This window comes from Alternaria novae-zelandiae (genome assembly GCF_023758075.1).
Source record: "Alternaria novae-zelandiae strain BMP 2774 chromosome Unknown scaffold_17, whole genome shotgun sequence".
NCBI lineage: Eukaryota > Fungi > Ascomycota > Dothideomycetes > Pleosporales > Pleosporaceae > Alternaria > Alternaria novae-zelandiae.
In genome coordinates, this window is record NW_026056977.1 from 812,463 (window position 1) to 838,071 (window position 25,609).

Below are 25,609 nucleotides of genomic sequence, written 5' to 3' on the forward strand. Positions count from 1 at the left end.
ATCCGAGGACACACAGCGCGTCTATCGCACAAGTGTGTCGCGTACGCCCCTCTGGTCGTCCTACTGATCGGCTCCACACTCTCATGCTCTGTCATGATTTTCTTTTGTTCGCCCGTACAGAAGTCCTGGAAACCGCAGATTGAGGGCACATGCTTGAGCCCCGCAATGCTGGATGTTGTCGGAAAGTCGGTCTCAGGTATGTTGGAAGAATGCCAATGTCTCTGCCAGGTGCTGAAGCCTCAGTGTATAACGCGATGATGGACGTCTTTTGCGCCATCATGCCGTACTTTATCATAAGGACTTTGAACATTCCTCGAAAGGACAAGCGAAATCTTGTAATACTGATGGGTGGTAGCATTCTGTAAGGTCACCTCGCCGCACTGTTGGTGCAATTACTGACGTTGGCAGTGGCACATTCGCAACCATCATGAAGATCGTAGCAATGGGCAGCATCTCCAATGTCGCGGACATGACACACTCATGGTCAGAGATAACGATCTGGTATCTGTGAGTGTAGTGTTATCGAACACAAGAGACCTTGACTCACTCAAGCAGGACTGAGAACAACGTCCTCATGATCGCTGGATGTTTCCCTGCCCTGCGGCCGTTCTGGCGTGTTGCGATTGGCAAATACAGCTCGTACCTCTCGTCGAACGCATCACGCAAAAATCCTCCACGAGGCGAAAACGGACAATCGACCGAAGACAAAGAGCTGCAAGTGTACACGGTGGGATCGCAGCCCAAACTAGGGAAGAAACCCAATTTGTATTCGACAACGATCCGCGTCAGTAGTGAAGAAAGGTTGTGTCCCAGATTAGACGGAAGTTCTGTGGAGACCATTGAGAGGATCCTGCACAACCATGGAGACGAGCGCTTCGAGCGCCAGGCTTGCATTGCCAGCACTCGGACAGGTGGAATATCGCCCAGCGATTGCACGAAAATAACAGTTACCAGTGAGGTAGAGATCAAGTGAAAAGCGTGTCCAATCGTTCCATGCCAAAGTCCTGTGTTCGTGGCATGCCAGTAGCACCCAGCACTGTGAGTTTTGACGGATCGCGGGTAAACCCAATTCTAAAGATCCTATGGTTGTATGTGGAAGATAAGCTCGTTGTGAAAGGATATATTGACGGTGGACGGTGGGCGAAAGATTAAATCGCTTCCCAACATCAAGGCAACTCCTGCCCCGCCCTCCCGTCCATCTCATATCTCGCCCTCTCTTGTTCCAACTCAGTACGCCCATCGGGTGGTGCTTCGTGCGTGTAATCCTGCATATCCTTCCGAGCAGGATGGGCCTGATGCATGGTTGTGTCCATGGCCGGTTTCTGCAGTGCTCTTCTCTTCTTGCGCTCGCGAAAGAAGAGCCAAGCGAGCAACGCAATGATGATTATAGCAGCAGTTGCGCCGACGCCGATGCCTGCTCCTGCGCCCGCCGATATACCACCGCTCGACGATACATCGGATTGATCTGTGGTATTGGTTGCTGTTGGAGACGGCGCGCTGGTGGGTGTAGAGGCCGCTGCACTACCGTCCGAGGACGCGGGTGTACTTTGTGGATTGGTCGAGGTTGTCGCTTCTGATACTGCGACGCCTTGTGAAGCAGTGGCCGTACCCAAGCTGGCTAGTATCCCTGAGCTATCGACCTTCCACCACATTGGCGTCTTTGTCGCGTCGGAATCCTTGTCTTGTGCGTCGCTTACTTTGCCTGCAGAGTTAGGGGTACGAAGTCAGTATGTGTCTCACATGCACTTCGTAGAGGCAAGACTTACCTGTCAGCGGGTTGACATAGCGCAGTTGAGATAGCCCGTCTGTGCAACAGCGATCATTCCCATAACACACGACGTTCTCTCCGCATGATATTAGTCCTATCCCCTGCCAATCTTGTTCTAGAAAGTCCTCTTAATAGTGTTCTGTATGAAGACTTAGACTGTATGGACTCACCGGGAAACAAGTCACTACAGCCCGTCCAGTTCTTGTCGGCGCAATATTGCCGGCCAATGTTTCCCGATCTTGTACACAGCAAGTTGCTGCCGCAACTTTCGCTCCATAAGCAACAATTGTTCGTGCCTTTGCCACATGAGACTAATTCATCGCTAGTCGGATTGTTAGATTGGAAAGTCTCGCCTATGAGAAGCGCACGTTAGCAATAGACAGAAGGGCCTATGATGGCAAGACTCTTTTGGTTCCGAAGTACGGATGCATACGCACCATCGCGTGAGTAGCAATCGGCCCAAACGCCTACTGCCAAAGTGAAGAACATCACCCGATGTAGAAGGCACACACGCATCGCAACGTATAAGGGAGTTAGACGACGAGGACGGCAAGGAGAGAAATGACGAAGAAAGGCGAACGGACTCGTCAGTTAGTTAATTAAATAAGACAGACCGATGTGGGCAACCCGTGTCACAGCCCTACGCAGGGCGTAATTGTAAGATTCGGAATAGCGCTTAGGTTTGGCCCCCAGATCCATTTACCCACCCAAGTAGAATCGTCTAATTTGGGATTCAGCCATGCTGATCTGTGCCAATAATAAGACGATGCCGTGCCGGAAACAAAGGTGTTCCCTGAGTGTATCGCGCCACGGCACAAGAGACTCGGGTGGGATGAAGTCCCGGGTACGCAATGAGAAGTGCGCTGTTGTGGCGCGTCAGAAGGGCAGATGACTGCAGATTAGCGAATTGTTGGTCCTGATCGTACAAGCTGCCCAATAGAATAAGACAAGTAAATGAAATGGTACCGATCGAAATCTGACGCGAGAACATACGTAATCATCCATGCGAAGCTTGAAAGAAGTCTTATCTTTCCCGACAATGTTCGTGGCCAACACTGTATAAAGCGATAGGAGACGTATGGAACTCTCGAAAGACGTGATTCAGATGCCGGAATGTATATATCACCGCACCCGATACAAGACTGAGCATCAGCAGGGGTAGCCAAAATTCGTGTCGCATTTGCGTTTTGCTGTATGTACACTACTAAAGCTTAACACGCATATAGGTTCTCAAATGGGTTATACTTCAACCTCAGACATTTGTATAATGTGACACGAGTAGTGGCCACCTCTGTTCGTATTCCAAGGCGAGTGGTAGTGGGGGTGCGTTATGCCAAAGGGCTTCGCATCTGTCAAGGAATAACACAAGTAGAGAATTTGCCATGCGGTTACAGTCCCATCAGAAGGTTAAGTCGGTGTTTTAGATGCTTCCGTATAGTTCTGTACCAGTTGTGCAACATGTAAGACGCACAAGGAGAGAAGGAGCTATGGACCAGTGGGAGCCAGTCAGCGTGTGGCTGAATAATCCGACAAACGTCATATTTCGTTTGGCCCGAGTTCCCGAACTTTCATTCACGAGCCTACATACCTCGCCATTGCGACCACACCACCCTACCCACCAAACATACCATCCACACCTATACAAAAGATGGCTTCAAGCACAATCCCACGTTCTGCCATGCGCAGCCTATCCCGTGCGACACCGTCTCTACGCTCCGCAACACCGCGCATCGCCACGAGATGTCTGCACCAGCAACCATCGCCCATCACAGCCTCGAGACTGCAACATAGACCGACCGCACAGCCATGGAGCCAAAGAGTAGCAGCTCCATCAGCGACAGTCGCGCGACGAACCATGTTCATCCAAACCGAGCCAACACCCAACGCCGATGTACGCACTGCCTCCAACCCCAACCCCACCACATACTAACTCCCCCCAGGCCTTGAAGTTCAACCCCAACCAGCGCGTCCTCCCCGAAACAATCTCCTCCCCCTTCCTCGAGTACCTGAACCCACGCTCCACACTCGCGCCACCGCACCCCTCCCCGCTCGCCGCGCAACTCCTCAACATCGACGGCGTAACCAGCGTCTTCTTCGGCGCGGATTACATCACCGTAACCAAAGACACATCCACGCCCTGGTCGCACGTAAAGCCCGAAGTTTTCGCCCTCATCAACGAATACATGACGTCCGGCCAACCCATCGTCAACACCGTCGCCTCCAAGCCCGGCGAGCAAGGCCAGGGCGGCCAAGAAGCCGATTCATTGGCCTACGATGAAAACGACGACGAAGTCATCGGCATGATCAAAGAGTTGCTGGATACCCGCGTCCGCCCCGCGATCCAAGAAGACGGCGGCGACATTGAGTTCCGCGGCTTCAACGACGGACAAGTCATGTTGAAGCTGAGGGGCGCGTGCCGGACCTGCGATTCTAGTACTGTGACGCTCAAGAACGGGATTGAGAGCATGTTGATGCATTATATTGAGGAGGTCAAGGGCGTGCAGCAAGTGCTTGATCAGGAGGAGGAAATTGCGTTGCAGGAGTTTGCCAAGTTTGAGGAGAAGCTTAGGCAGCAGAAGGGGCCTGAGGCGACGAAGGGGACTGTGGGGAAGGGAAGTCTGGATTATGTGGAGTAGGCTAAGACTGGGGGTGTTGAGAGAGGATTAGACATTGACCATGTGATACCAATGCATTCATTCTGCTGTTGTTCGGCGTCCGCGATGTGATGCGTAGTGTGAAGTTGCAGCCAAGTTTAGACTTTTGCAAACGGTGCGGTATATCCATCGGGATATGCAATGAATCACTTATCCAAGTATCATGATATCATATCATAGAATTCAGTATATAAGAGTAGCGTTTCGCAAGTGAACCAAGTATACTACAGAAAAAATAACAACAAAAAGAAACAGTAAGTCATGCTATGCCAACCGATCAACGTTAAATGGGTATCCAGAACGTACCAATGCTGTTGCGTCAAAGGAAGAAACCAGAGAACGAAAAAGGACAACGCCACTCATATGCTCAAAATATGGGGTAAAGTCTTTCCACAACCGTTCGTAATCCAAATGCAACCACCACCTCTTTCATATGCAAAACCGCCTCTTCATCCTTCATCATTCATGTGCTCCGACAACGGCCGTAAATCATTGTAAATCTCAATGTAACATCCAAGTGCGTGGTTCCAAGATCGTCGTTATAATCGTCAAATGCAGTGTCGGTCGCAGGTAAAATTGTCGTCGTCCACATCTCGCATCAAATCATTCTTCCAAGAGCAAATTCGAAACCGCATCCAGCGCTTCGCCCATGGAGCCCCAGAAGCTGCGTCGGGGAGGCGATCGGATGATAGTGATAACCTTCCGCTTGGGCGATGACGGCTCTTCGATAATGAGAGTGTCGACGGTATCGCGTAGTAGTTTGGAGTATTCTTCGTGAATCTCTCGGGATAGGTCTTCTTCCTCGACGAGCGTCATACAGCTGTCTAGCATCCCGAACTCTTTCGCCGTGTCGTTGTTATCGTGAACCTCATCATCTTCCGGTAGCGCCTCGCTCTTTGCGCCGAAATCCGACCAGACAGATTTCGCAAGATCGTCATGATGGTAGCTCTTGTCCAGCTCCTCGCGCATGGATTGGCGGACGGTCCTCATCTGCTTGCGCAAGTCGTTGATGATGTCGGTTTGAATGCGATTCAGTGTTTTGAACTCGTCCATGCGCGTCTTGAGGTCGTAGATGTACTTTTGCACGCCCGCGATGTAGTTGCCTACTTGCGAAACATAAGCTTCGTGGTGCAACGTTTTGGCTTCAAGTTGTTGTTGCTCACCCTCTGCTTGTGTGATGATGGCGAGTTCCTGGCTAGAGTCGGAGGAGGGCTTGTCGTCGTGTGTCGCTTCGGTTTGGGATCCGCTGGGCGAGGAGAGGTGCGCGGTCATGGCTTCGAATTGTCCGACGATGTACTCCATTTGCTCTTCGTCGGGGTGGTGTGTCTGGATGAGGTTCTCGAAGTGCGCGATGCAGGATGAGAGCGCATTCTGTACGGGCGATGAGGATGTCTCCGAGTCGTCGTCCCATGGTGTCGGTGAGGCGGGAAGTTCGGTATTGTTTCGACGTAGTATGCGTGAGCTATCAGGAGTGTAGGGATAGCGCGGTTCGCCTTGGGTGCGCGAATGCGATGAATCGTCATAATATGGTCGTGTAGGTGTGTATGGCGCTGGTTCGGTAAGTCTTGAGCTGGGCTTCGGTCGCGGTCCTGTCGCAGGTGTGTTCAACCCGAAGCTATCTGTGACCCAAGCAGGCTGGTCAGGCACCCGATTGGCCTCTTTCAGCCAGCGCTGCTCGGTCGCGATAGGATATCGTGGAGGAGAGGTACCGTAGATGTTGAAGTAATCTGCCTTGTCTTCGAGTTCCGGAGGGGTCCATGGCCGGTCTAGGGTGCGAGGAATGTCCATTGCGCTTTCGTGGCCGCGCGATGGCCACATCCTCCTCTTGGCTTCCAAAACAATGCGCGCGCAGTCCAAAGGCTCTCAAGGGTAGGAATACAGCTCCAACAGCGATGCGCTCTGGTGTTGAAGAGAGCGGACACCTGCGTAAGCGCGGGAGACGGGAGAAGGCTGGTCACCGCTTGTGACGTGCGTGCATCGCCGAGGCTTGCGGAGATCTAGTGCGCCAAGGAATTTGCTATCGATAACATTTTGTGGCCCCTCCGATTGGCCCGAGAATCATCAATTCTGGCTTCAATACACATTTCGAGGACTGTATTTCACAGGTTCTTCTGTTTTCACCGCTTATCAGACGTTTTATAGAAAAATATCTCACTCTATACAAAGATGGCGTCACAGGTATGTCCATGACCCCACACACGGCTGGCTACAGAACTGAGCGCATGACCACTTAGCTAGGCGTTCAGCCATCGCTTGACACCATTCGAGAGGTATTGGCTGCAGCAGTCAAGTCGCCCAACCCACCAAACCTCGTGCCCGTCTTCTCCTCGATACCCGCCGAGTTCTTGACCCCGTCAAGCATATACCTGAAGATATCCGCAAAGTGAGTGTGACTCATTTCATGCGATGTGGACTGGAGGGGTTGGGTCACGTCGGAGAAACGCTGTGAGAATCGACTGTCAGAAGCGGGAGGGGTTGGATCGATTGCGCACATGCTAATCGTGGGGTCAGATCCAAGTCAAGACTATCCTTCCTATTCGAGAGTGCTGCGACAACCGAGACCATAGGACGGTATAGCTTCATTGGCGCAGGTCGGTACTTGAACAAACTTCCGGCATACACAGCTGACAAGCTTCAGACCCTCGCAAAGTCATCAAGACCGGCCCGGGCCATGGCGAAGAAACCGATCCACTACCCCTCCTCGAAAAGGAACTCGCAAAGAGCCGCGTCGCGACCGTACCCTCGATACAACTACCTCCTATGACCGGCGGCGCGGTGGGATACGTTGGCTATGATTGCGTCAAATACTTCGAGCCCAAGACACGGCGAGATGACATGAAGGATGTGCTGGGTGTACCAGAGAGCTTCTTCATGCTCTTCGATACCCTGGTGGCTCTGGACCATTTCGCGCAGGTCGTAAAGGTCATAACGTACGTCAAGGTCCCAGACAGCATGGACGACCTAGAACAAGCGTACGAGGAAGCGAAGAGTACACTAAAGAGGTATATGACGATACTCAAGGACAAGGACATCCCGCTACCGGAACAAGGGCCTATACAGCTAGGCCATCAGTACACATCGAACATTGGCCAGGAGGGGTACGAGAACCACGTCAAGACACTGAAGAAGCACATTGGTGTTGGCGACATCATCCAGGCAGTACCTTCGCAACGGTTTGCAAGACCGACCTCATTGCACCCCTTCAACGTGTACCGGAACCTCCGCAACGTCAACCCCTCACCGTACCTCTTCTTCGTCGACTGTGACGATTTTCAGATAGTGGGGGCAAGTCCCGAGCTGCTGGTAAAAGAGGAGCAGGGTCGCATCATCACGCACCCCATTGCCGGCACAGTGAAGCGGGGCAAGACACTGCAAGAAGACGCAGCACTCGCAGACGAATTGTCCAACTCGCTCAAGGACCGGGCCGAACATGTGGGTTGCCTGACATCAAAGTGCATGCAGCGACGTTGGAAGCTTACATTGTGCTGTACAGGTTATGTTGGTCGACTTGGCTCGCAATGACGTCAATCGCGTGTGCGACCCACTTTCGACACGAGTTGACAAGCTAATGGTTGTCCAAAAGGTGAGCAGCGTTCCGTCCGAACCGTGATTACCGTGGATCATGCGATGAGCTACCGTGCGATGATATCAAGCGAGCGCTATGATATCAAACTGAGGGCTATGCTAACTGCAATCAAAACCAGTTTTCCCACGTGCAGCACCTGGTCTCGGAGGTGTCCGGGGTGCTGCGACCTGGCAAGACACGATTCGACGCGTTCCGCTCTATCTTCCCAGCTGGTAGGTAGCGCGTTGAAAAAGTTGGAAATGTCGCTAACCGGCAACAGGCACGGTGAGCGGTGCGCCCAAGGTCCGTGCTATGGAGCTCATTGCTGAGCTGGAGCGGGAAAAACGCGGTGTATATGCTGGCGCGGTGGGATACTTTGGCTACGGCAGTATTGATGGCGACAAGGAGATTGAAGGTGCCATGGACGTGAGTAGTCTTGCCTTGTTCCAGGTTGACAGGAGGCTGATTTTTGCAGACATGCATTGCGCTAAGGACCATGCTTGTCAAAGATGGCATCGCGTATCTCCAAGCAGGGGTAAGTTTAACGAATTCCCTGCTTTAGCTGCAAGACACGAGGCTAATGATTGGCTGCAGGGCGGCATAGTTTTCGACTCGGACCCCTACGATGAGTGGATGGAGACGATCAATAAGTTGGGTGAGCTTAATTATTCCTTTTGTCGTCTTCCCCGAGTCAAACGCACAGAGCTGACCGCTGTTTGGTAGGCGCGAACACGCACTGCATCACCTCAGCTGAAGAGAAGCATCTGGCCGAGCAGCAGGAGGCGGGCGAAGGGGACAGAGACGGGTCGGCGCCGAAGCTGGAGGGCGATGCAGAGGCGCGGATTACTCTTGCGGCTTGATGCTGCGGCTTGATAGACTGCGACATGCGCCACAGGTGGTATTTGCCGTAGGGTGGGTGGGTGATTGGCAGCTGTTGGCCCGGTGAAGAGCGATCTATGGGCCTGGATCTCATCCAGCCCCCCTGCACTCGTGGGGAAGCGAGATTCGTGGGTTCTTGGTAGCTTTGTGAAACGGAAATGAAAGGGCGGGTAAGCACCAAGCGGCAGCCGCTATCTCGACGTCACGACGACTGGTAGTGCTTGAATGCACACAAGATTTGATTAATTTGGTAGCCCGTCACACCAGCGCGAAGGCCGATTGTGCGCAGCGGCGGTCGAGTTCGGGCAGGATGCTGTGTGAAAGCGTGACTGTGGAGCTGGAAGGCATGACGAAGGTGACGGAGCGGATACCACAGTCGAGCGAGTCGCGACGAGAAAGCTGGTTCGACATGTGAGTTGTACATGCAGGTTCGGATATCGGCCCTGGGGTGTGGTTGGCGTGGCTACATCATAAGGTAGGAGCGCTGGACGCATTGGCCAATGGGCGCGCAGGGGACCGGTCGTGCATTCCGAGTTTCCCTGCTCTGGCGGCGATCGTGGAGTCTCTGTGCCTGGGCTTGGCTGCTGCTCCCTGCTCGCGCTAGTTCCGCTACTGACGCGCCAACCCGTCACCCAGCCCGTTGCAGCCTCCTGTTTGCGCGCAACTTCACTAACCAGCCACGGCCCAGCCCCGACTGTTTGTGTTCTTACGATATAAACCCGCTCGAGCTGCCCTCTCTTCCAATTCCTCATCCAGCATCCTCAACCTCAGCACCTCTCAACTCACCTTGACTCACCCTCACTTCGATACCTAGTATCCTACTTCAATATCCTCTCCACCAAAAACTCTCTCCACCACCCACAGTCAAGATGAGGTCTTACGCCGTTCTCGCTGCCACCTTCGCCGGTGCTGCTCTTGCCCAGGACATGCCCATGCCCAGCGGTGACTGCGCCGTAAGTGTCCCCACTGCCATTGACTATCTCAACCAATTCTAACAGTCGCTTAGAACCTGTGCATCAACAACATGGCCACCATTGCCCAGACTGAGTTCCAGTGCGAGAGCTCCGACATCAGCTGCTTCTGCACCCAGTCCAACTGGGCTTACGGTATCCGCGACTGCACCCGCCAGGCCTGCGACGCCGACCAGTCTGCTTCCGCCGTTCAGTGGGCCTACGCTCGCTGCGCTGGTGTCGCTGCCACTGGCTCTGGCACTCCCGCTGCTCTTCCCATCTTGACCTCAGCCGTCGCTAGTGCCACCGCTGTCCAGTCTGATGGCTCAGCTGTCACCTCCGTCATCACCTCTGTCGTCAGCGAGGCTTCCAGCGCTGCCTCCAGCGCCGCCTCTGGCCTCGAGAGCGTCACCTCTTCCATCGCCTCTGAGGTTAGCTCTGCTATCAGCTCTGCTAGCGGTGCTCTCGCTTCCGCCAGCTCAAGCATTGCCTCCGAGCTTGCTTCCATCACCGAGTCCGCCGGCAGCGCTGCTTCGTCCGCTACCGACTCCGCTGGCTCTGCCCTTGCCTCTGCCACCGACGCTGCTGGCTCCGCTGCCTCCTCCGTCGTTGATGGCGCCGCTGCCAAGGCCACTGGCATGCCCATCCTCGCTGGCGCCGGTATCGCCGCATGGCTCCTCCTCTAAGCGTCTCACCTTCACGTCACAACCAAGGTCCTCGCTCGATGGAGTAATGTGTATAATGACTGGTAGCATCGGGTCGGTAATGCGAGGCGGGCTTTGGATACGTGGATGCATGGCGCAGCTTTCTCTTCTTTCCTAACGAACACTCACGCGAAGGCATAATGATAATGACGGATTCATTGTGCCTGGGCAGTCTTTTATGACTGTGATTGATACCCCGACATGGGAAATGGATGGGCCATTAGCATTGGCTCCTGTAGATAGTAACTCAATGATAATCTCTCACGACATTACTCTTTCCACCTTTACTGTGTTGACACTTACTGATCTTTGTCCTCTTTGCCCTAGTGTCACCGCCCTCGGGACAACTGTGTAGCCAACTGTGTCCTGCCGTGAAGCATTCGCCATGAACACGTTGCCCAAACCCACATCGCGTTGAGCTACACAGCTCACGCCAAGCATACGTGGCACACTGTCACAGCAGCAATTGGCGCAAGTCACGCAATGACCACAATGGCAAGTAAACAAATCGACAAGTAGGTAAGTCGCGCAACTCAAGACATGAAGTCAAAGACATGAAGTCAACTTAACCTCCAGCCTCAACCTCCACTTTTATCCTTTTCCGCCCCAGCAGATCATCAGCATCAGCCTCAGCCCTGCGGGGGCGCGTTTCTTCTCCCACGCTCCGCGATGCTCCGCGGCCCCATATATGAGGGTGTGTGCGTCTGTCGTGCTTACCATACCAGCAACTACCTTTCTTTTCAGGGAAGTGCTGACGCGTATGTACCGGCCGGGTGCAGATCGTGTGTATCAGATTGCGGGTGATCAGGAGGGTGTTGTGGGGACTAACGGGTAAGGCAGGTAGAGCAGGGACCATGTGTTTACTACAATAACGGCTGCAGAACGGTGCGGAACGGTGTCAGTGCATGCCACTGCGTGGGCGGGTAGGTGTGGATGCGGGGACTGGGTTGAGGTCCGCGGAAGATGGTGATGATGGTGGTGGTGGGATGGTTAGGCTGGTGGGAGGGATGGTGGTTGGGATGACCGAGGGATGGGGCGTGGGTGGCTGGCTGGCTGGGCATGGGCGGTGGGAGGAGCCGCGGGCTTCCGGTGGGCATGGGCGCGATGTCACGCGTTATTTCGCGTGAACATGTGGTAGGGGTTGCTGTATCTTTTAGCAAGTAAGTAGTTTTGCTATTGCTAGTCTCTATGTATGGTGTTCTCCGGTTGATGTGATGATCAGCTAAGGTCGTCTCAGCCTCGTTGTTGCGGGGATGCCTTGTTCCTGCCTTGTAAGCAGTGCGCTCAACAAACTCTGATCAGACGTGTACAGTATGCACCTTGTCTTCTGTCGTGTTTCAAGTGCTGAGGATTCGCATGCCGTTCCACGAAATTCATGGTCTTACAGGCGCTGGCGGTACTGCTGGACGTTGAATACACCATCTGCGTCCAATCCATGGATAGCTGTTCTCCTCCTTAGCGACGTTCCGCAAATCCGTCCAAATACCGACTATTATGCATAGAGATTCAAGGGTTCTATCGGCTTTAATGAAGAACGCGTGCGTTGTCGTACTGCGCAGCATTATTTTGTCATGACAAACGTGTAGACGGCGAAGTATCTCGCGCGTGCTAACATACCTTATTTTAGCAGTGGCTTTGAGCAGATCGTCGTTTAATATACTTACCTTGCTCACGAAGGCAGGCTTGAGCAAAAAATCACAAGGTTATGTCAAGCTGCAGTTGACAGCGCGGACGTTCTGGATACATCTGTTTACCTAGATCAAAGCATGAAAGAAGGGGATTGCTCATCGAAGCAAGCACTCCACTACTTTATCTACGGTGCCAACAAGTATTATCTCATTAAGAAAAGCTCTACTCCTTCTGCTATCATCCCAGGGCTGATATTGCGCGAACCGCACGGAGTTTCACTATCACCTGGGCAGAGACACACAATCATGACTGCCGAAATCGAGAAGAAATTTACGAAGACAGAGACGCCACAAGATATACACGTAGCCATATCCAAGAGCATCATCGTTACAGAGCCCAACAATGATGCAACTGGCGATATAAACCATATCGAGAAGAAGCCCGAAAAGCTCACATTCGAACCAGCGGCTAGTAGCGACAGTTCCAGACCCTGTTCTACGTATAATTCACAGACTATGGTTCAAAGCACTCCCACCACGATAGAGGAGCTGGAAGCGCCTTCTACGAGTAATCAGCAACTTGGTCTACAAACCGCCGAAAATGTACCTCTTCCAGTTCGTCCACCAATCATTCGCCCGATCTTGTTAGACAACTACAATGCGACGCGACGACCGCTCGGTTCTGTGCTTCCAAAGGCCCGGTGGTATGGGGATGTTGTTCTTCATTGGGCCCCATCATTTATAAACCGCCTAAGCCTTGGATGCTTCTTCGACTGGGAAATCCGGATGAGTGCGCCGTTAGGCAGACAAGGGACGTTTGGAACAAGGTATGTGGGGAGATATTGCAAGAGATAATGGGAAGTAGTACGAGCCGTATAAGCACGCGATCATGGAAATGCGTATACATGGCGGTTTCTGTCGGACTTGTGGGTAGGAGTGTGAGAGCCCGTTTTGTGGATTGGCTTCGTTGAGGCCCGAGTATGTGCGAGGTTTCTATCGGTTAGAAAGTGTTGAGTGGCATCAGCGGTCATGGGAATGCCATGGATCTTCATGACGATCATGCAAGAAATGTAGTTCCTTTAGTAGTGCATCAGTTAACATCAATAGTGACATAGCATTCCAACATCACAAATGAGGAAGGTGAGTCGATGAGATCAAGAAAAGTGAATTGCATCGCGGGCCTGTTCGGCACTCCGCGTCATCTACATATCCAAACGCCGTAGAACAAAGGAAACTCGTTAACACAGCAGACCAAGCGCCAGTCTACCACTTCAACTTCTTGTCCTTGCCGATGAACTCATCAATGATATCCAAGTAGTACTCCTTGAGGTCCTCGACCTTAGGCACCTCATCGCTCTTGCTGTAGAGATCATACGGGTTGAACGCCTTAACGGCATCCAGCATGCGCTCATCCTTGCCGTTCATCATCCACTTGTACGCACCACCCGTGTGCCACGGGTAGAAAGAGTGGTACCTGATCATCGCAAGACCCTCATCAGGGATACTGCTCTGCTCCTTCATGATATGGTAGAGGTACTCGTCGTGGCCCCAGCTCAACATGACATTATCCATACCGCAGCCCGGCGTGTAGATGCCGTGCTCGGTGCTGTAGATGTCGTCCTTGTAGTCTGGATTGTTCTTGAAGGTGTCCGGGTAGATGATCTTGGGGGAGTAGGCACAGCCGACGGGGAATGTGTCGCCGACTACGTCCCATTGGCCCTGCGCGTCGAAGAAGAAGAGGAGCTTGCCTAGGTCGTGGATCAGGCCGACAAGTTGGAACCAGCGTGGCTTGCCGTCGCGGCGGATTGCTTCGGCGGATTGGAGGAGGTGCTCGATTTGCGAGAGCGAGGTGTCTGGGTCGGATTCGTCGATGAGCGTGTTGAGCTTCTCCATGGCTTCCCAGATGGTCATCTCGGCGCGTGTCTTGCTGTGGAAGGCGTTGCGCGCTTTGAGGTTGTAGGCGACGGTTTGCTTCTCGTGTTGCTCGCGGTAGAAGTTCTTGACGCGGTCGCATGCTTCTTCGTATTGGCGAAATTGGGTCTTGTCCTTCTCGGCATCGAACTCGGATTGCTCGTAGATGTCCTTTTCCTTTTGGGTTGCGGTGCCGTTCTTGACCTTCATGGCGGCCTTGAGCACGTTGACGTCGTCGATGGCGTCGGAAGTCGCCTCGAGGGCAAGACCATCGCGGTGGTCGTTGAAGTTCTCGGCCACGTTGGGCGTCTCGAAGATGGCGCCGGGTGCCATTGTGGAAAGGGTGGTTGGTGAAGATGAGGGGTATCTTAGAAGTATACAAAGTGCGACAAAGCTCTAGGCTATAGAATGATGTTTGAAGATGGAGATGAGGATTTGGTATGATTGATGTGTATTCGAGACAAGATGAGAGGAGTACTTATCCTTTCCGTACCTCGATACGACGCAGCATGGTATTGCCAGAACTAGCAAACATCATCACTTCCGAAGTAAGCCCAGCCTGAATTCCTGGAGTCAGATTTCTCATCGTCTCCATCTTTGAGATCCACTCGTGGAGGTCACTCCGCACTACGTAGGGCCGTCGTAGGCTCGAACAAAGATAAGTCTGCACCATGGGGCAATTCTCCCCGTTTTGGGAATCTGCCGTTGAGCAATCGGAGCGAGATCTGGGGTTCTGGAAAGGCGGCTAAGGGTCCAGTTTGGCATTCCGCCCGTAGTGGTTGGTTAGTTGCGTTAGATCTGCCGTGGTTCGGTGGGCATGCATCGCACGCGTCTCTATGGGGTTGAAGGGTGCAACTTTCGCCGCTCGTGTCTCGGAACGGCAATTCTCGCCGCCCCAACAGCCGATGGATTTTTCACCTCGTCGTGAACACTCGGAACGCTGCAGTAGCCCGGAAAACGTGCTGCACTATGACGCCCCAGCTGGCTCCAACTCCAGCCCCTCCAAGCACGTGACGCTCGGTGCCACCTTCCCCGACCAACCCCACGAACACGTTGGCTTTCCTGGGCGTCGTCTCCTGCGAAAATTTCGCGTGAGGCTGAAGCGCGTCGAGCGCGTATCAGAAGCCTCCCCGGACCGAAGCTACGCCGGCGGGGGACGCATGGCGGGGCAGCATCGGTCCTCGGAATGAATTATAGAGTCAATCACGGTTGACGCATGTCCTGAGCCATGCCGGAAGCGTAACATTCAGCCACAATATGGAAGCTTCCAAGCAATGCGAGCAAGCCTGCCCCTGGCCTGGCCAGCAACACCCCACTGCTACTAATACCTAAGTAAAGCCGGAGTCGCGATGAATCCCGCCCTCTCCAAGTTCATGCTCAAGAGTACACCCAAGAGTATCCTCAACCCACAGCCCGAGATGAATACCGCTATCCCTCTCAACACTGGCGCGACCATCCCCGCCCTGGGTTTGGGAACGTGGCAGTCTGCGCCTGGCGAGGTCAAGAAAGCTGTTGTCCACGCCATTGAGAGTGGTTACAGACACATTGACTGCGCCTTCTGCTACCAAAACGAGGATGAAGTCGGCGAGGCGCTGCAGGATGTTATCTCGCGCGGCATCGTGAAGAGAGAGGACTTGTTCATTACTAGCAAGCTCTGGTGCACATTCCACACTCGCGCTGAGGAGGGTCTGCAAAAGAGCTTGGACATGCTCAAGACACCTTATGTCGATCTCTACCTCATGCACTGGCCTGTTCCCATGAACCCCAAGGGTAAATCTAATGTCTCCAAACAAGACGAAAACACAACTAACAAACGCGCAGGAAACCACCCCCTCTTCCCCAAGCACGAGGACGGCTCGCGAGACATTGACACCTCCATCACCCACCAAGACACATGGAAGAACCTCGAGAAGTTGATCCAATCACACCCTGACAAGGTCAAGGCCATCGGTGTCGCCAACTACTCCGTCAAGTACATGGAGAAGCTTCTGAAAATCGCTACCATCGTCCCCGCCGTCAACCAGATCGAGAACCACCCGCTATGCCCACAACAAGAAGTCGTCGACTTCTGCAAGGAGAAGGGCATCCACATCACAGCCTACAGTCCGCTCGGAAGCACAGGTTCACCGCTCTTCAAGGACGAGGGCGTCAATGAAGTCGCAAAGAAGCACAGCGTCGGCCCTGCCGTTGTACTACTGAGCTACCACCGTAAGTTCCACCCACCCAACTCCTCAGACCCACGTTACTAACTCATCACAAAGTCGCCCGCAACTCCTCCGTCCTCGCAAAGTCCGTCACCCCATCCCGCATCGACGAGAACAAGAAGCTCATCTCCCTTGATGACGAGGACATGCAGAAGCTGGAGAAGATTCACAAGGAGAAGGGCATCACCCGCTATGTATACCCGCCATTTGGTGTCAACGCTGGGTTCCCGGATAAGCCTGAGGGCATGGATCTCAGCGGACCTTGACTGTTTGGGGCAAGCAAGTTGTAGGTTGTGGATGTAGGATAGGGACAAAAATCTATACCCAACAAGACATTGGAATTCGCTGAAGATGTCTCACTCAAACTCAGTGCTTCAGAGAACTAGGGAATCACAATGCCTTGAGACGGTTCGTGTGATGAGATGAGAAGTCAAGTCAACAAATTCCTTGATCCAAGACTAAGTTTTTTGTCCATGCAAGTTACTCAAGAAAACATGCCATTAAAACCTGTCCATCCATCCACTCCCACCAACCTATCTACCAACCTACCTACCCATCCACCCCCCGTCAACAGTAAGCACCTCCCCACTAACATACGCACTCGCCGCACTCCCCAAAAACACCACCGCGCCCTTGAAATCCTCAGGGCTCCCCCACCTCCCCGCCGGAATGCGACTCAAAATACTCTCCGCCCTCTTCTCATCCTTAATCAACGCCTCATTCATATCCGTCGCAATATACCCTGGCGCAATCGCATTAACACTAACCCCTTTACCCGCCCACTCATTCGACAGCGCCTTGGTAAGCTGTCCCACCCCGCCTTTACTCGCCGCATACGCCGGCACCGTAATCCCGCCTTGGAAGGTTAGGAGGGAAGCAACGTTTATGATGCTTCCGCGGCGGCCTAAGGGCAGGTCTGCGGGCTGAGATAGCATGTGTGCGCCGACGTCGCGGCAGAGTTGGAAGACGGAGGTCAGGTTTACTTGCAGCACGGCGTCCCAGTCTTCGTCGGGGAATTGGTGCGCGGGGTGTCGCTTTTGGATGCCGCCGCAGTTTAACAGGATGTGGATTCTGTGGCCGTCGGCTAGGATGGTGGGGATGAGGGCGGTGATGGAGGACTTGGAGGAGAGGTCCGCGGTGTAGATTGTGGCTTTGCGGCCGAGGGATTCGATTTTTTGTTTTGTGGTTTGGTTGCTGGTGTCGCGCTGGGGGGATGGTTGTTAGTGGGTGGAGGGGATGAGGAGGGAGGGGAGAGGGCGTACTTGGACGAGGAGGATGTCTGCTCCTGCTTCTGCGAGCGCGAGAGCCATGGATTGACCGATACCTCGTGTTCCGCCTGTTACGAGGGCGGTTTGGCCCTCGAGCGAGAAGAGCTGCTGTACGGATGCCATGTTGTGGACTTGGTAAGTGTGGTTCGGAATGCTGTTGGAGAGGAATTAGAGCTGAGATAACGAGCAAAAGGTTCCTTGGTAGTCTAAAAAGACAAGCAACTTGAGCAAAGAACTTCAGGAATCTAGTAAAAGGCAACCAAGAAGTTTGAAAGCCTGCGGCAGAAGTCGACGGCTTTTCCTGCAGCGCGATGTTGGGGCAGCTCGGAACTGCCTCGGAAAGCCAACCCCACCACCCCAAACGAGGCGTCGGCATCTGATGTCCCGCCATTTCAAACGCCGAAGGTGGAATTTGTCTCCATCTGTTGCTGTACTATGAGGCAAGGCGCGCCGAGTGTCTGGCGCGTGATAGCTTCCGATGCTTTGCGAGATGAACTGATGCTCCAGCAACCTTCTCCCTCACTTCACGGCTTCAACCTTGCATTGCCGTTGAGCTGAACGTCACTATACCTACTTTACCACGCGTGTTAAGCTTCACTTGTACATTCATATTTCCGAGTGCACTACGAACCACGACAACATGTCCTCAGAGAGCAAACCAGACGTTGCACAGGGCGCGAGAAACATCCGCGCCTCAGTACTTCACGGAGCAAAAGATCTGAGAATCGTATGCCACACATAGAAGTCCCCCAGACCTGCAGACACTAACATGAAGCCAGGAAAACCGCACCCTCTTCCCACCCTCCCCAACAGAGCTCCAAATCAGCGTCCGCAGCACCGGTCTCTGCGGTTCAGATCTCCATTACTACCGCCACTACCGCAATGGCGACATCATCGTGCGAGAGCCCATGTCGCTGGGCCACGAGTCGGCTGGTGTAGTTGTAGACGTAGGTTCAGAGGTGTCGGGGTTCAAGGTTGGAGATAAGGTCGCGCTGGAAGTTGGACAGCCGTGCGAGAACTGTGAGAGGTGTAAAGAGGGGCGGTATAACATCTGCAAAGGCATGAAGTTCCGGAGTAGTGCAAAGGCGTTTCCGCATGCTCAGGGTACGCTACAAGATCGGATCAACCACCCGGCTGCTTGGTGTCACAAGTGAGTCTCGATTACAACGTGGTTGTTAATAGTGCTAACGATGAACAGGCTACCAGAGGATATGTCGCTGGATCTAGGAGCCCTCCTCGAGCCTCTCAGCGTCGCCATCCAAGCATCGAAACGCGCACAACTAGCACCGGGCTCAACCGTGCTGGTGTTTGGAGCTGGGGCTGTAGGCCTACTTGTAGCAGCCATGGCGAAGATATCAGGTGCTGGCACCGTAGTGATAGCAGACATTGACGCTGGGCGAGTGCAATTCGCCGTCGACAATAAGTTTGCGCACCACAGCTACACAGTGCCTATGAAGCGTGGAAGCACAATAGAAGAGCAGCTGGATATCGCGAAGGAGGTAGCTGCCGAGGTCGGAAAGCTGTCCAAGGAGAGTGGTGGTGAGATTGGTGAGGTAGATGCCGTATTCGAGTGCACCGGCGTACCATCCTGCGTTCAAGCATCGATATATGTAAGTTCGCCCGCCTAGTTGAGTCGAGTGAACACTAACAGCTCCAGGCAACACGACCAGGTGGCAAGGTTTTGCTCATCGGCATGGGCACGCCCATTCAAACACTACCAATCTCCGCAGCTGCACTCCGCGAGGTCGATATCCTTGGTGTATTCAGATATGCGAACACGTACCCCACTGGTATCGAAGTAGTGTCAAAGACAGGCGATGACTACCCTGCTTTTGCCAAGCTGGTAACACATACCTACAAAGGCTTAGAGTCGGCAGTCGAGGCATTCGAGATGGCCGGAAAGACCAAAGACGATAGCGGCAAGCTGGTCATCAAAGTTGTGCTTGAGACTGGTGAGGAAGAGAAGTCGAATCTCTGAAGCAGTCAGTAAAAGTTAGTGTTCATAGGTGTAGAACGATGTAGCAATAGAGTGATGCAGTTGCGATCTCGATCCAGTTCGACGGACAATAGAATTCCGATACCATCTTTCCCTCTCAGCACTCGTTCTGGTGTTGGTAAACAAGTGACGTATGCGGGGAAGCACGGCGGTATTCCAGCCTCAAGCATGTGAACTGTCGCTAACCCTCTCCTTCTTTCACCCACGCACCACGGCCCCAGCCTTCCCCATCATCGCCATCCGTCTCCACAACGCGAAATCTTCGCATCATACCCCAGAATTAGTGAACGACTTCCCATCGCAAACCGGCCTTTTTGCGCGGAGTAATTTCGCCCTACCCGATCGAAAGAGGAGATTTTCCCCATTCGCTCAACTCCGCCTTTTGTGCCTGGGCGCTCGTCGACGCGACTCCACGCGTTCCCCACACTTTCCACTTTCCGTCAACTCAAGATGCATTTCTCCACAGCGCTTTCGCGTTCCGCATCTGCCATCGACGTAATGCCCGTGCCGATGATCCGGTCCAGACGTGGCATGTGCGGCTCAGCGTAGAGAAGTTGGCCGCATAACTTGGGCCTTGTACCGGGGGGAGGAATGACGGGTGGCTTCAAGATGCATGATGGATATTGGTTTACGCGGATGGTAAGGAGGACGAAACTCGGCGACTGGATATGGAGGAGCAGCTGCTTTTGCGTCTTTGAGCCTAGTTTGGACCCTGAGAGGAGCTTTGACCAAGGTAGGATTCTGGGGGATTGAAAGTCGGTGTATTCCCGTAGGTGCTCAGTCGAGCATATATCTCCTCGCTCTTACTGTCTAGCTCCTCCGAATCTTATCCCTCTCAAGCAACTCCCTTCCACCCTCACACGTCCACCACAATGGCACCCGCGATCCGCAGACTCCGTATTGCCGTCGCAGGCCTCGGCCGCATGGGCGCTCGCCATGCCAACCACTTCCTCCACCGCACACCCAAGGCTGAACTCGTAGCCGCATTCACACCCGCTGAAAACGAGATTGCATGGGCAAAGGAGAATCTCGAGCCATGGGGCGTCAAGATCTACACCGACTACGACGAGATGTTGAAGCACGAGGGTCTCGAGGCTGTCTGTGTAGCTACCGTTACCACAGTCCACGCCGAGCAGACAATCAAGGCGATTGAAGCTGGTAAGCACGTATTGTGTGAAAAGCCGCTCAGCACCAAGTTGGACGTGGTATGTATCTTGTCCGTCCCGCATCCTGAGGGTCTATAACTAATCGTACTATCTAGGTCCACCAAGTCCTCGACACCGCAAAGCGCAACCCGCACGTCAAAGTCATGTGTGGTTTCTCCCGCCGCTTCGACTCCTCCTACCTCAATGCCTACAACATGACTCTCAACGGCGACATCGGCCGTCCCACGATCCTGCGCTCACAAACCTGCGACAAGTAAGCAACGCCTCAATTTCCCACAAACACACACACAACACCCACTAACCCGTCCACCCCCACAGATACGACCCCTCGGGTTTCTTCGTCGCCTACGCCGAGTTCTCGGGCGGCATATTCGTCGACTGCAACATCCACGACATCGACCTCGCGCTATGGTACTTCTCCGCCGAAACACGCGGCCGCACCCTGCCCCTCGTAAAATCCGTCATGGCCGTCGGCGTCACAGCCCTCGAACCCGACCTAGCCAAACACGGCGACGTCGACAACGGCGTCGGCGTCGTAGAATTCCACTCCGGGCAAATCGCCTACTTCTACAGCTCGCGCATGAACGCCCCTGGCCAGCACGACATGACTGAAATCATCGGCACAAAGGGCAAGTTGGCTGTGAATTCAAACCCCATGACGGGTTTGCTGGAGAGCCATATGAGCAATGGGATTAATAGGGAGATACCGCAGAATTATTATGAGAGGTTTGAACAGGCGTTTGTGGAGGAGGCAAGGCAGTTTACGGATGCGGTGCTTGAGGGGGGTGAGGTGCCGGTGGATTTGCAGAGTAGCATGGAGGCGGTTAAGATTGGGGTTGCGTTGCAGGATAGTTTGAGGAGTGGAAGGAAGATCTTTTTTGATCAGCAGGGTAATCGCGTTGATGATGCGAGGGCGAAGTTGTAGGTGGGGTTGGCAGGAGCCTTGGGCATGTAGGTGGATATAATTTCGGATCAAAAGTATTGGAAGTATGGGAACTATAATACCATGAAGTACCGTTCCATGGTCAGTCACCATGTTACGATATCTAAGACGTACGCAAACGAGCAATGAGCAAGACAGTGGTGAGGTGGGTACAATGTCTTCTGATATTGGTGTGGCCTATCCTCCATCCAGAGCCCGTCTCAAGGACCATACCATACGACGTCTATCTACCAGTAGTCCATCCATCCATCCATCCATCCCAGATCATACCATCCATCCTTTGACCCATGCACATCAATCATACCGTGTCGTTACATGAAAGCGTGCGCCCAACCCAACCCAACACCCAGAATCCAGTCCACCTCTTGAGACCACCAGCACCTACCGCACAGGCATATTCTCGACATTCTCAAAAGCAAAGCTCGGGTACCCCGGCTCAGCAGTAGCAGCCTGCGGTGGAAGCTCCGACCGAGTCTCGCCCTTGCTACCATCTTCCTTGATCACAGTACCATCCTTGCCACCTTCACCAACGGTGACAATCTCCACATCAACACACTTCTGAACAGTCTGCTTCAATCCAGGCACCATAGCGCGCAGCGTGTCCAGCTCATCGAACGCGAGTTCGCGGTTAAGGACGACATCCTTGGGCTCGCCGTTATCGAGACGGCGCTTGAGACCGTTGATGAAGGGCATGGCTTTCTTGGACTCGGACTTGTCGATGGATTTGCTGATGGCTTTGATGTCGAGGGTGTCGGCGTCGCGGACCATGTCGATGTACTTTTTCTGCCAAGCGGGCCATTCCTTCGCGGAGAAGATGATGATCTTCTTCTCTTTCTTGGGGTCGAACGTGGCTGCTTTGCCCTTGGATAGCTTCTTGATGGCGTTGCCCTCTGCTGATGTGATGTTCGTCTGTGTTTGGCGGACGAACTCTCGGGCGGCTGTGAGCGAAGCGTTGGGCTCGGGAACCTTGGGCCACAGGGCTTTCTGGACGGTTTCCTTGTTCTTAAGTACCTCGAGCCAGATGTATTCTGACCAGTGAGGTGCGATGGGGGTGAGGAGGAGGGCTTGGAGCTCGACGAACTTCTTGACGAGGTCTTGGTGCATGCCGATGCCTGCTGCCTTGGTAGCCTCACGGTAGAAGTCGCGCGCGCTGGTGAAGTCGTAGAATCCCGACTTGAGGGCGAGCTTGTAGAAGGTGTTGGAGTAGTGTCCGAAAGCCTCGTGGATCAAAACGTTCATCTCGTTATCGAACATCTTGTCGAAAAGGAGATGTTCGCTGCCGCTCTGTCGCTGGATGACGTCTGGGTTCTTGACCGATCCCGACGTCCTCTTCTCCATGTATGCTGCCGCATCGGGAACGTAGATGGCCTCGTTCATCAAGTCCTCGCACCATTTGCGGAGCTCGAACAACTTCAGGATGTTGGCGTTCGCGACCGTCTCTTCGAAGTTGGCGTCTGTGATCTCGTCTCCTGCGTCGGCAAGGGCAATACGTGTGGCGTCGGCACCAAACTTCTCGACAGCACCAGCGATGGTCAGGAAGTTACCGGTAGACTTGCTCATCTTGTCGCCGTTGAGTAGCAAGTGACCGTTCACACGGAAGCTGCGGGGCCAGTTCTCCTTAGGGAAAATAGAGGTATGTACGTAGAGGTTAAAGGTCAGATGGTTCTGAATTAGATCCTTACCACTGGTGCGCATGTCGAGCGGGTACCAGTAGTCGAAGTGTCGTCGCATAGTTTGTAGGGTCTTTGTGGGGATGTCGGATTGCGGAACATCGGATCGGTCGCGAAGAGCAAAAACGTAATCCCAAGCTTCGTCAGTGAGCTGATCGGGCTTGACGCCGAGAGGACCGGGCTCCTTTCCAAACATGTCCTTGTGCAGAAGATGAGCGAAAGAGTAGTAGGCCTGGTAGATTGTGCTGTCTGACAAACTCTCAACCATCACACTTGGATCCCAGGGTACCTTGGTGCCGAGACCATAGGAGCGAGCACACGCCCAGATGCTGAGCCAGTCGACAACTCGGAGGAATTGGTTCTTCGCCTCAGGGTAGTAGAGGTTCAGTTCGCCCTCGATGTGTGAGCGGACCTTCTCGGCCCATTCGCCGTCTCCGCCATTCGCTGCAGTACCGTAGTTCATGTACCATTGGTCGAGAAGAGCTGCAACACAGTCGTCACCACTTCGGCTCATGACCTTGCCGTCGGGTTCAGCGTACGGGAAGGCGTCACCGGCCTCGATGAGCTGCTTGCGAACGAGCGGCTTCGCTTCTTCGACAGTCTTTCCGCTAAAGTCGCCGTGTACCATCTTGCCCTTGTAGAATCCCTCCTTGTAAGCCTTCTCCTTAGCATCGGCAAGCTTTGCGGAGTCCTTGGGTGACTGGATCTTCATCTCCTCTACGAGGCGTTTCGCTGTGAGGTTACCGTATGAGGGAGTTTCAATGATAGGCAAGAGATCGTCGAACTTGACCCATTCCTTCTGGATACCGTAGTACTCGGCCTTCTTGGCAAGATCAAATGAAGTGATGTAGTCATCTGGTGAGTCTGATGGAACACATGTGACGACAGCCGTACCCTTGGTGTCCTTGACGGTCTCCATAGGAAGGATGTAGACATCCTTGTGAACAGAGAGAGGAGCGTTGACGACTGTGCCGACAACATCCTTACCGGGGAAGGTAGCAACGATGGAGTACTCGCCCCACTTGGCAGTGGTGCCTTGGTATGCCATGTTCCTTGCGGCTCTCTCGCTGAGGATGTAGTATTCGGTATCGGTGATCTTGACTAGGGAGTAGTTGATCGCAGGTCCTACGAAACATGAGGTCTGACCGTACATGGTTTCTGGGCGGAGCGTGGCTGGCACGAAGTAGCAAGAAGCGCCTTCGGGGACGGCACCAGCATGAGCCTTTGCGGAATCTGCCCACTTCACAACCTTCATCTTCAGCGCGGTGTATTCCTGGACGGTAACACCTTCTCCGGACTGCCTGTCGTGGTCCATGCATGCTTGGCCATCCTTCGGGCTGTAGACAGTGTAACGCTTTGCGAAGATGATCTTTCCCAGGGCTTTCAGCTTGCGCATCTGCCAAGCAACGAAGTTGTCGTAGTACGGGTTCGCATCGGTGGTGACGAACTGACGTCTCCAGTCTATCCTGGCTCCGAATGCTGTGAGGTCCTTCTTGGCTAGTGGAGGGAAGAACTCGATCCAGTGGTAAGGATCAGAGAACTTGTGAATCTCCTCAAGGGGAATGCCTTGGGCGAGCATGATTTGGAACTGGTACTTTGTCTTGACGGTCTTGGCGTTGGCCTTGCCTTTCGTAGCCTTGAACTTGGTGATGTCGGTCTTAGTCTCGGCCTGTGTTGGCGCTGGCGGCTCTGATACTGAAGTCTCGACAACATCTTCGACGGGGCAGCGTTCGAAGTTCTGTCCGAACATCTCAACCTCGCGGACCAGCTTGTCTGCACATGCCTTGATGGGCATACCAGTCACATGGTAACCTAATGGGAAGAGAGCACGCGCGCCAGTCATCCTTCTGAAACCAGCGGTGAACTCGACTTTACTAGCGGTGAAACCATGACCGGCGTGAAGCGTGCCGTTCATGTATGGGTATGCAAAGCAACCGAACCATTTGGGGTACTTCTCGTGAAGTTCATCCGGTGTGGTGGTGTCAAAGGGTTCATCTTCGAGAGATGGGGCGTCGGGGTTGAAGACTCCCTGCTCTTCCCATGACTTCTGGTACTTTTTCTCCTCGGCGATCAATGTGTCGCGCTTTTCGGTGTTCTCAATCTTGAGTGTCTTTGACTCAGCCTCTTGCGGCCTGAGCTGCTCTAATGTTGCGGCGACAGCGCTCTTTGGCGCGTCGCTGAGTTTTGTGGCCTCCGCCATCACGACAATTCCAGAAAAGTGAAGAACGGTCGTAAAAAGAAGTGGTAAAGAGCGCGAGAACAAAAGTGTGGTGTTGTGGAGGGGTGGTGGGAGGATGGTGGCC

At 53.6% G+C, this 25,609-nt stretch overlaps 10 protein-coding genes across 10 annotated transcripts; 6 read left to right on the forward strand and 4 right to left on the reverse strand.

The window, feature by feature from the left end:
• Window positions 1-1,166: 1,166 nt before the first annotated feature.
• On the reverse strand, window positions 1,167-1,852 carry J4E88_008082 (uncharacterized protein; the record flags this gene model as incomplete). Its single annotated transcript, XM_049401695.1, has 2 exons — window positions 1,167-1,702; window positions 1,837-1,852. The coding sequence occupies 2 exons, from the start codon at window positions 1,850-1,852 to the stop codon at window positions 1,167-1,169; spliced, it is 552 nt and encodes a 183-aa protein (XP_049252768.1).
• A 1,771-nt stretch (window positions 1,853-3,623) lies between these two features.
• Window positions 3,624-4,404, forward strand: J4E88_008083 (uncharacterized protein; the record flags this gene model as incomplete). The annotated part of the gene is made up of 2 exons (XM_049401696.1): window positions 3,624-3,659; window positions 3,709-4,404. 2 exons carry the CDS (start codon window positions 3,624-3,626, stop codon window positions 4,402-4,404), a joined length of 732 nt encoding a protein of 243 aa, XP_049252769.1.
• Window positions 4,405-6,588: 2,184 nt separating this feature from the next.
• J4E88_008084 (uncharacterized protein) lies at window positions 6,589-8,847 on the forward strand (the record flags this gene model as incomplete). Its single annotated transcript, XM_049401697.1, has 9 exons — window positions 6,589-6,600; window positions 6,669-6,805; window positions 6,934-7,013; window positions 7,061-7,854; window positions 8,142-8,220; window positions 8,268-8,413; window positions 8,463-8,522; window positions 8,582-8,642; window positions 8,738-8,847. The coding sequence occupies 9 exons, from the start codon at window positions 6,589-6,591 to the stop codon at window positions 8,845-8,847; spliced, it is 1,479 nt and encodes a 492-aa protein (XP_049252770.1).
• Window positions 8,848-9,735: 888 nt separating this feature from the next.
• Window positions 9,736-10,502, forward strand: J4E88_008085 (uncharacterized protein; the record flags this gene model as incomplete). The annotated part of the gene is made up of 2 exons (XM_049401698.1): window positions 9,736-9,819; window positions 9,873-10,502. The coding sequence occupies 2 exons, from the start codon at window positions 9,736-9,738 to the stop codon at window positions 10,500-10,502; spliced, it is 714 nt and encodes a 237-aa protein (XP_049252771.1).
• A 2,909-nt stretch (window positions 10,503-13,411) lies between these two features.
• J4E88_008086 (uncharacterized protein) lies at window positions 13,412-14,392 on the reverse strand (the record flags this gene model as incomplete). Its single annotated transcript, XM_049401699.1, has 1 exon — window positions 13,412-14,392. The coding sequence occupies one exon, from the start codon at window positions 14,390-14,392 to the stop codon at window positions 13,412-13,414; it is 981 nt and encodes a 326-aa protein (XP_049252772.1).
• Window positions 14,393-15,408: 1,016 nt separating this feature from the next.
• On the forward strand, window positions 15,409-16,529 carry J4E88_008087 (uncharacterized protein; the record flags this gene model as incomplete). Its single annotated transcript, XM_049401700.1, has 3 exons — window positions 15,409-15,829; window positions 15,881-16,267; window positions 16,321-16,529. 3 exons carry the CDS (start codon window positions 15,409-15,411, stop codon window positions 16,527-16,529), a joined length of 1,017 nt encoding a protein of 338 aa, XP_049252773.1.
• A 279-nt stretch (window positions 16,530-16,808) lies between these two features.
• Window positions 16,809-17,654, reverse strand: J4E88_008088 (uncharacterized protein; the record flags this gene model as incomplete). The annotated part of the gene is made up of 2 exons (XM_049401701.1): window positions 16,809-17,468; window positions 17,526-17,654. The coding sequence occupies 2 exons, from the start codon at window positions 17,652-17,654 to the stop codon at window positions 16,809-16,811; spliced, it is 789 nt and encodes a 262-aa protein (XP_049252774.1).
• Window positions 17,655-18,171: 517 nt separating this feature from the next.
• On the forward strand, window positions 18,172-19,509 carry J4E88_008089 (uncharacterized protein; the record flags this gene model as incomplete). The annotated part of the gene is made up of 4 exons (XM_049401702.1): window positions 18,172-18,258; window positions 18,311-18,681; window positions 18,730-19,141; window positions 19,189-19,509. The coding sequence occupies 4 exons, from the start codon at window positions 18,172-18,174 to the stop codon at window positions 19,507-19,509; spliced, it is 1,191 nt and encodes a 396-aa protein (XP_049252775.1).
• Window positions 19,510-20,399: 890 nt separating this feature from the next.
• On the forward strand, window positions 20,400-21,618 carry J4E88_008090 (uncharacterized protein; the record flags this gene model as incomplete). Its single annotated transcript, XM_049401703.1, has 3 exons — window positions 20,400-20,732; window positions 20,789-20,946; window positions 21,012-21,618. The coding sequence occupies 3 exons, from the start codon at window positions 20,400-20,402 to the stop codon at window positions 21,616-21,618; spliced, it is 1,098 nt and encodes a 365-aa protein (XP_049252776.1).
• A 399-nt stretch (window positions 21,619-22,017) lies between these two features.
• Window positions 22,018-25,506, reverse strand: J4E88_008091 (uncharacterized protein; the record flags this gene model as incomplete). The annotated part of the gene is made up of 1 exon (XM_049401704.1): window positions 22,018-25,506. The coding sequence occupies one exon, from the start codon at window positions 25,504-25,506 to the stop codon at window positions 22,018-22,020; it is 3,489 nt and encodes a 1,162-aa protein (XP_049252777.1).
• Between the last annotated feature and the right edge of the window lie 103 nt (window positions 25,507-25,609).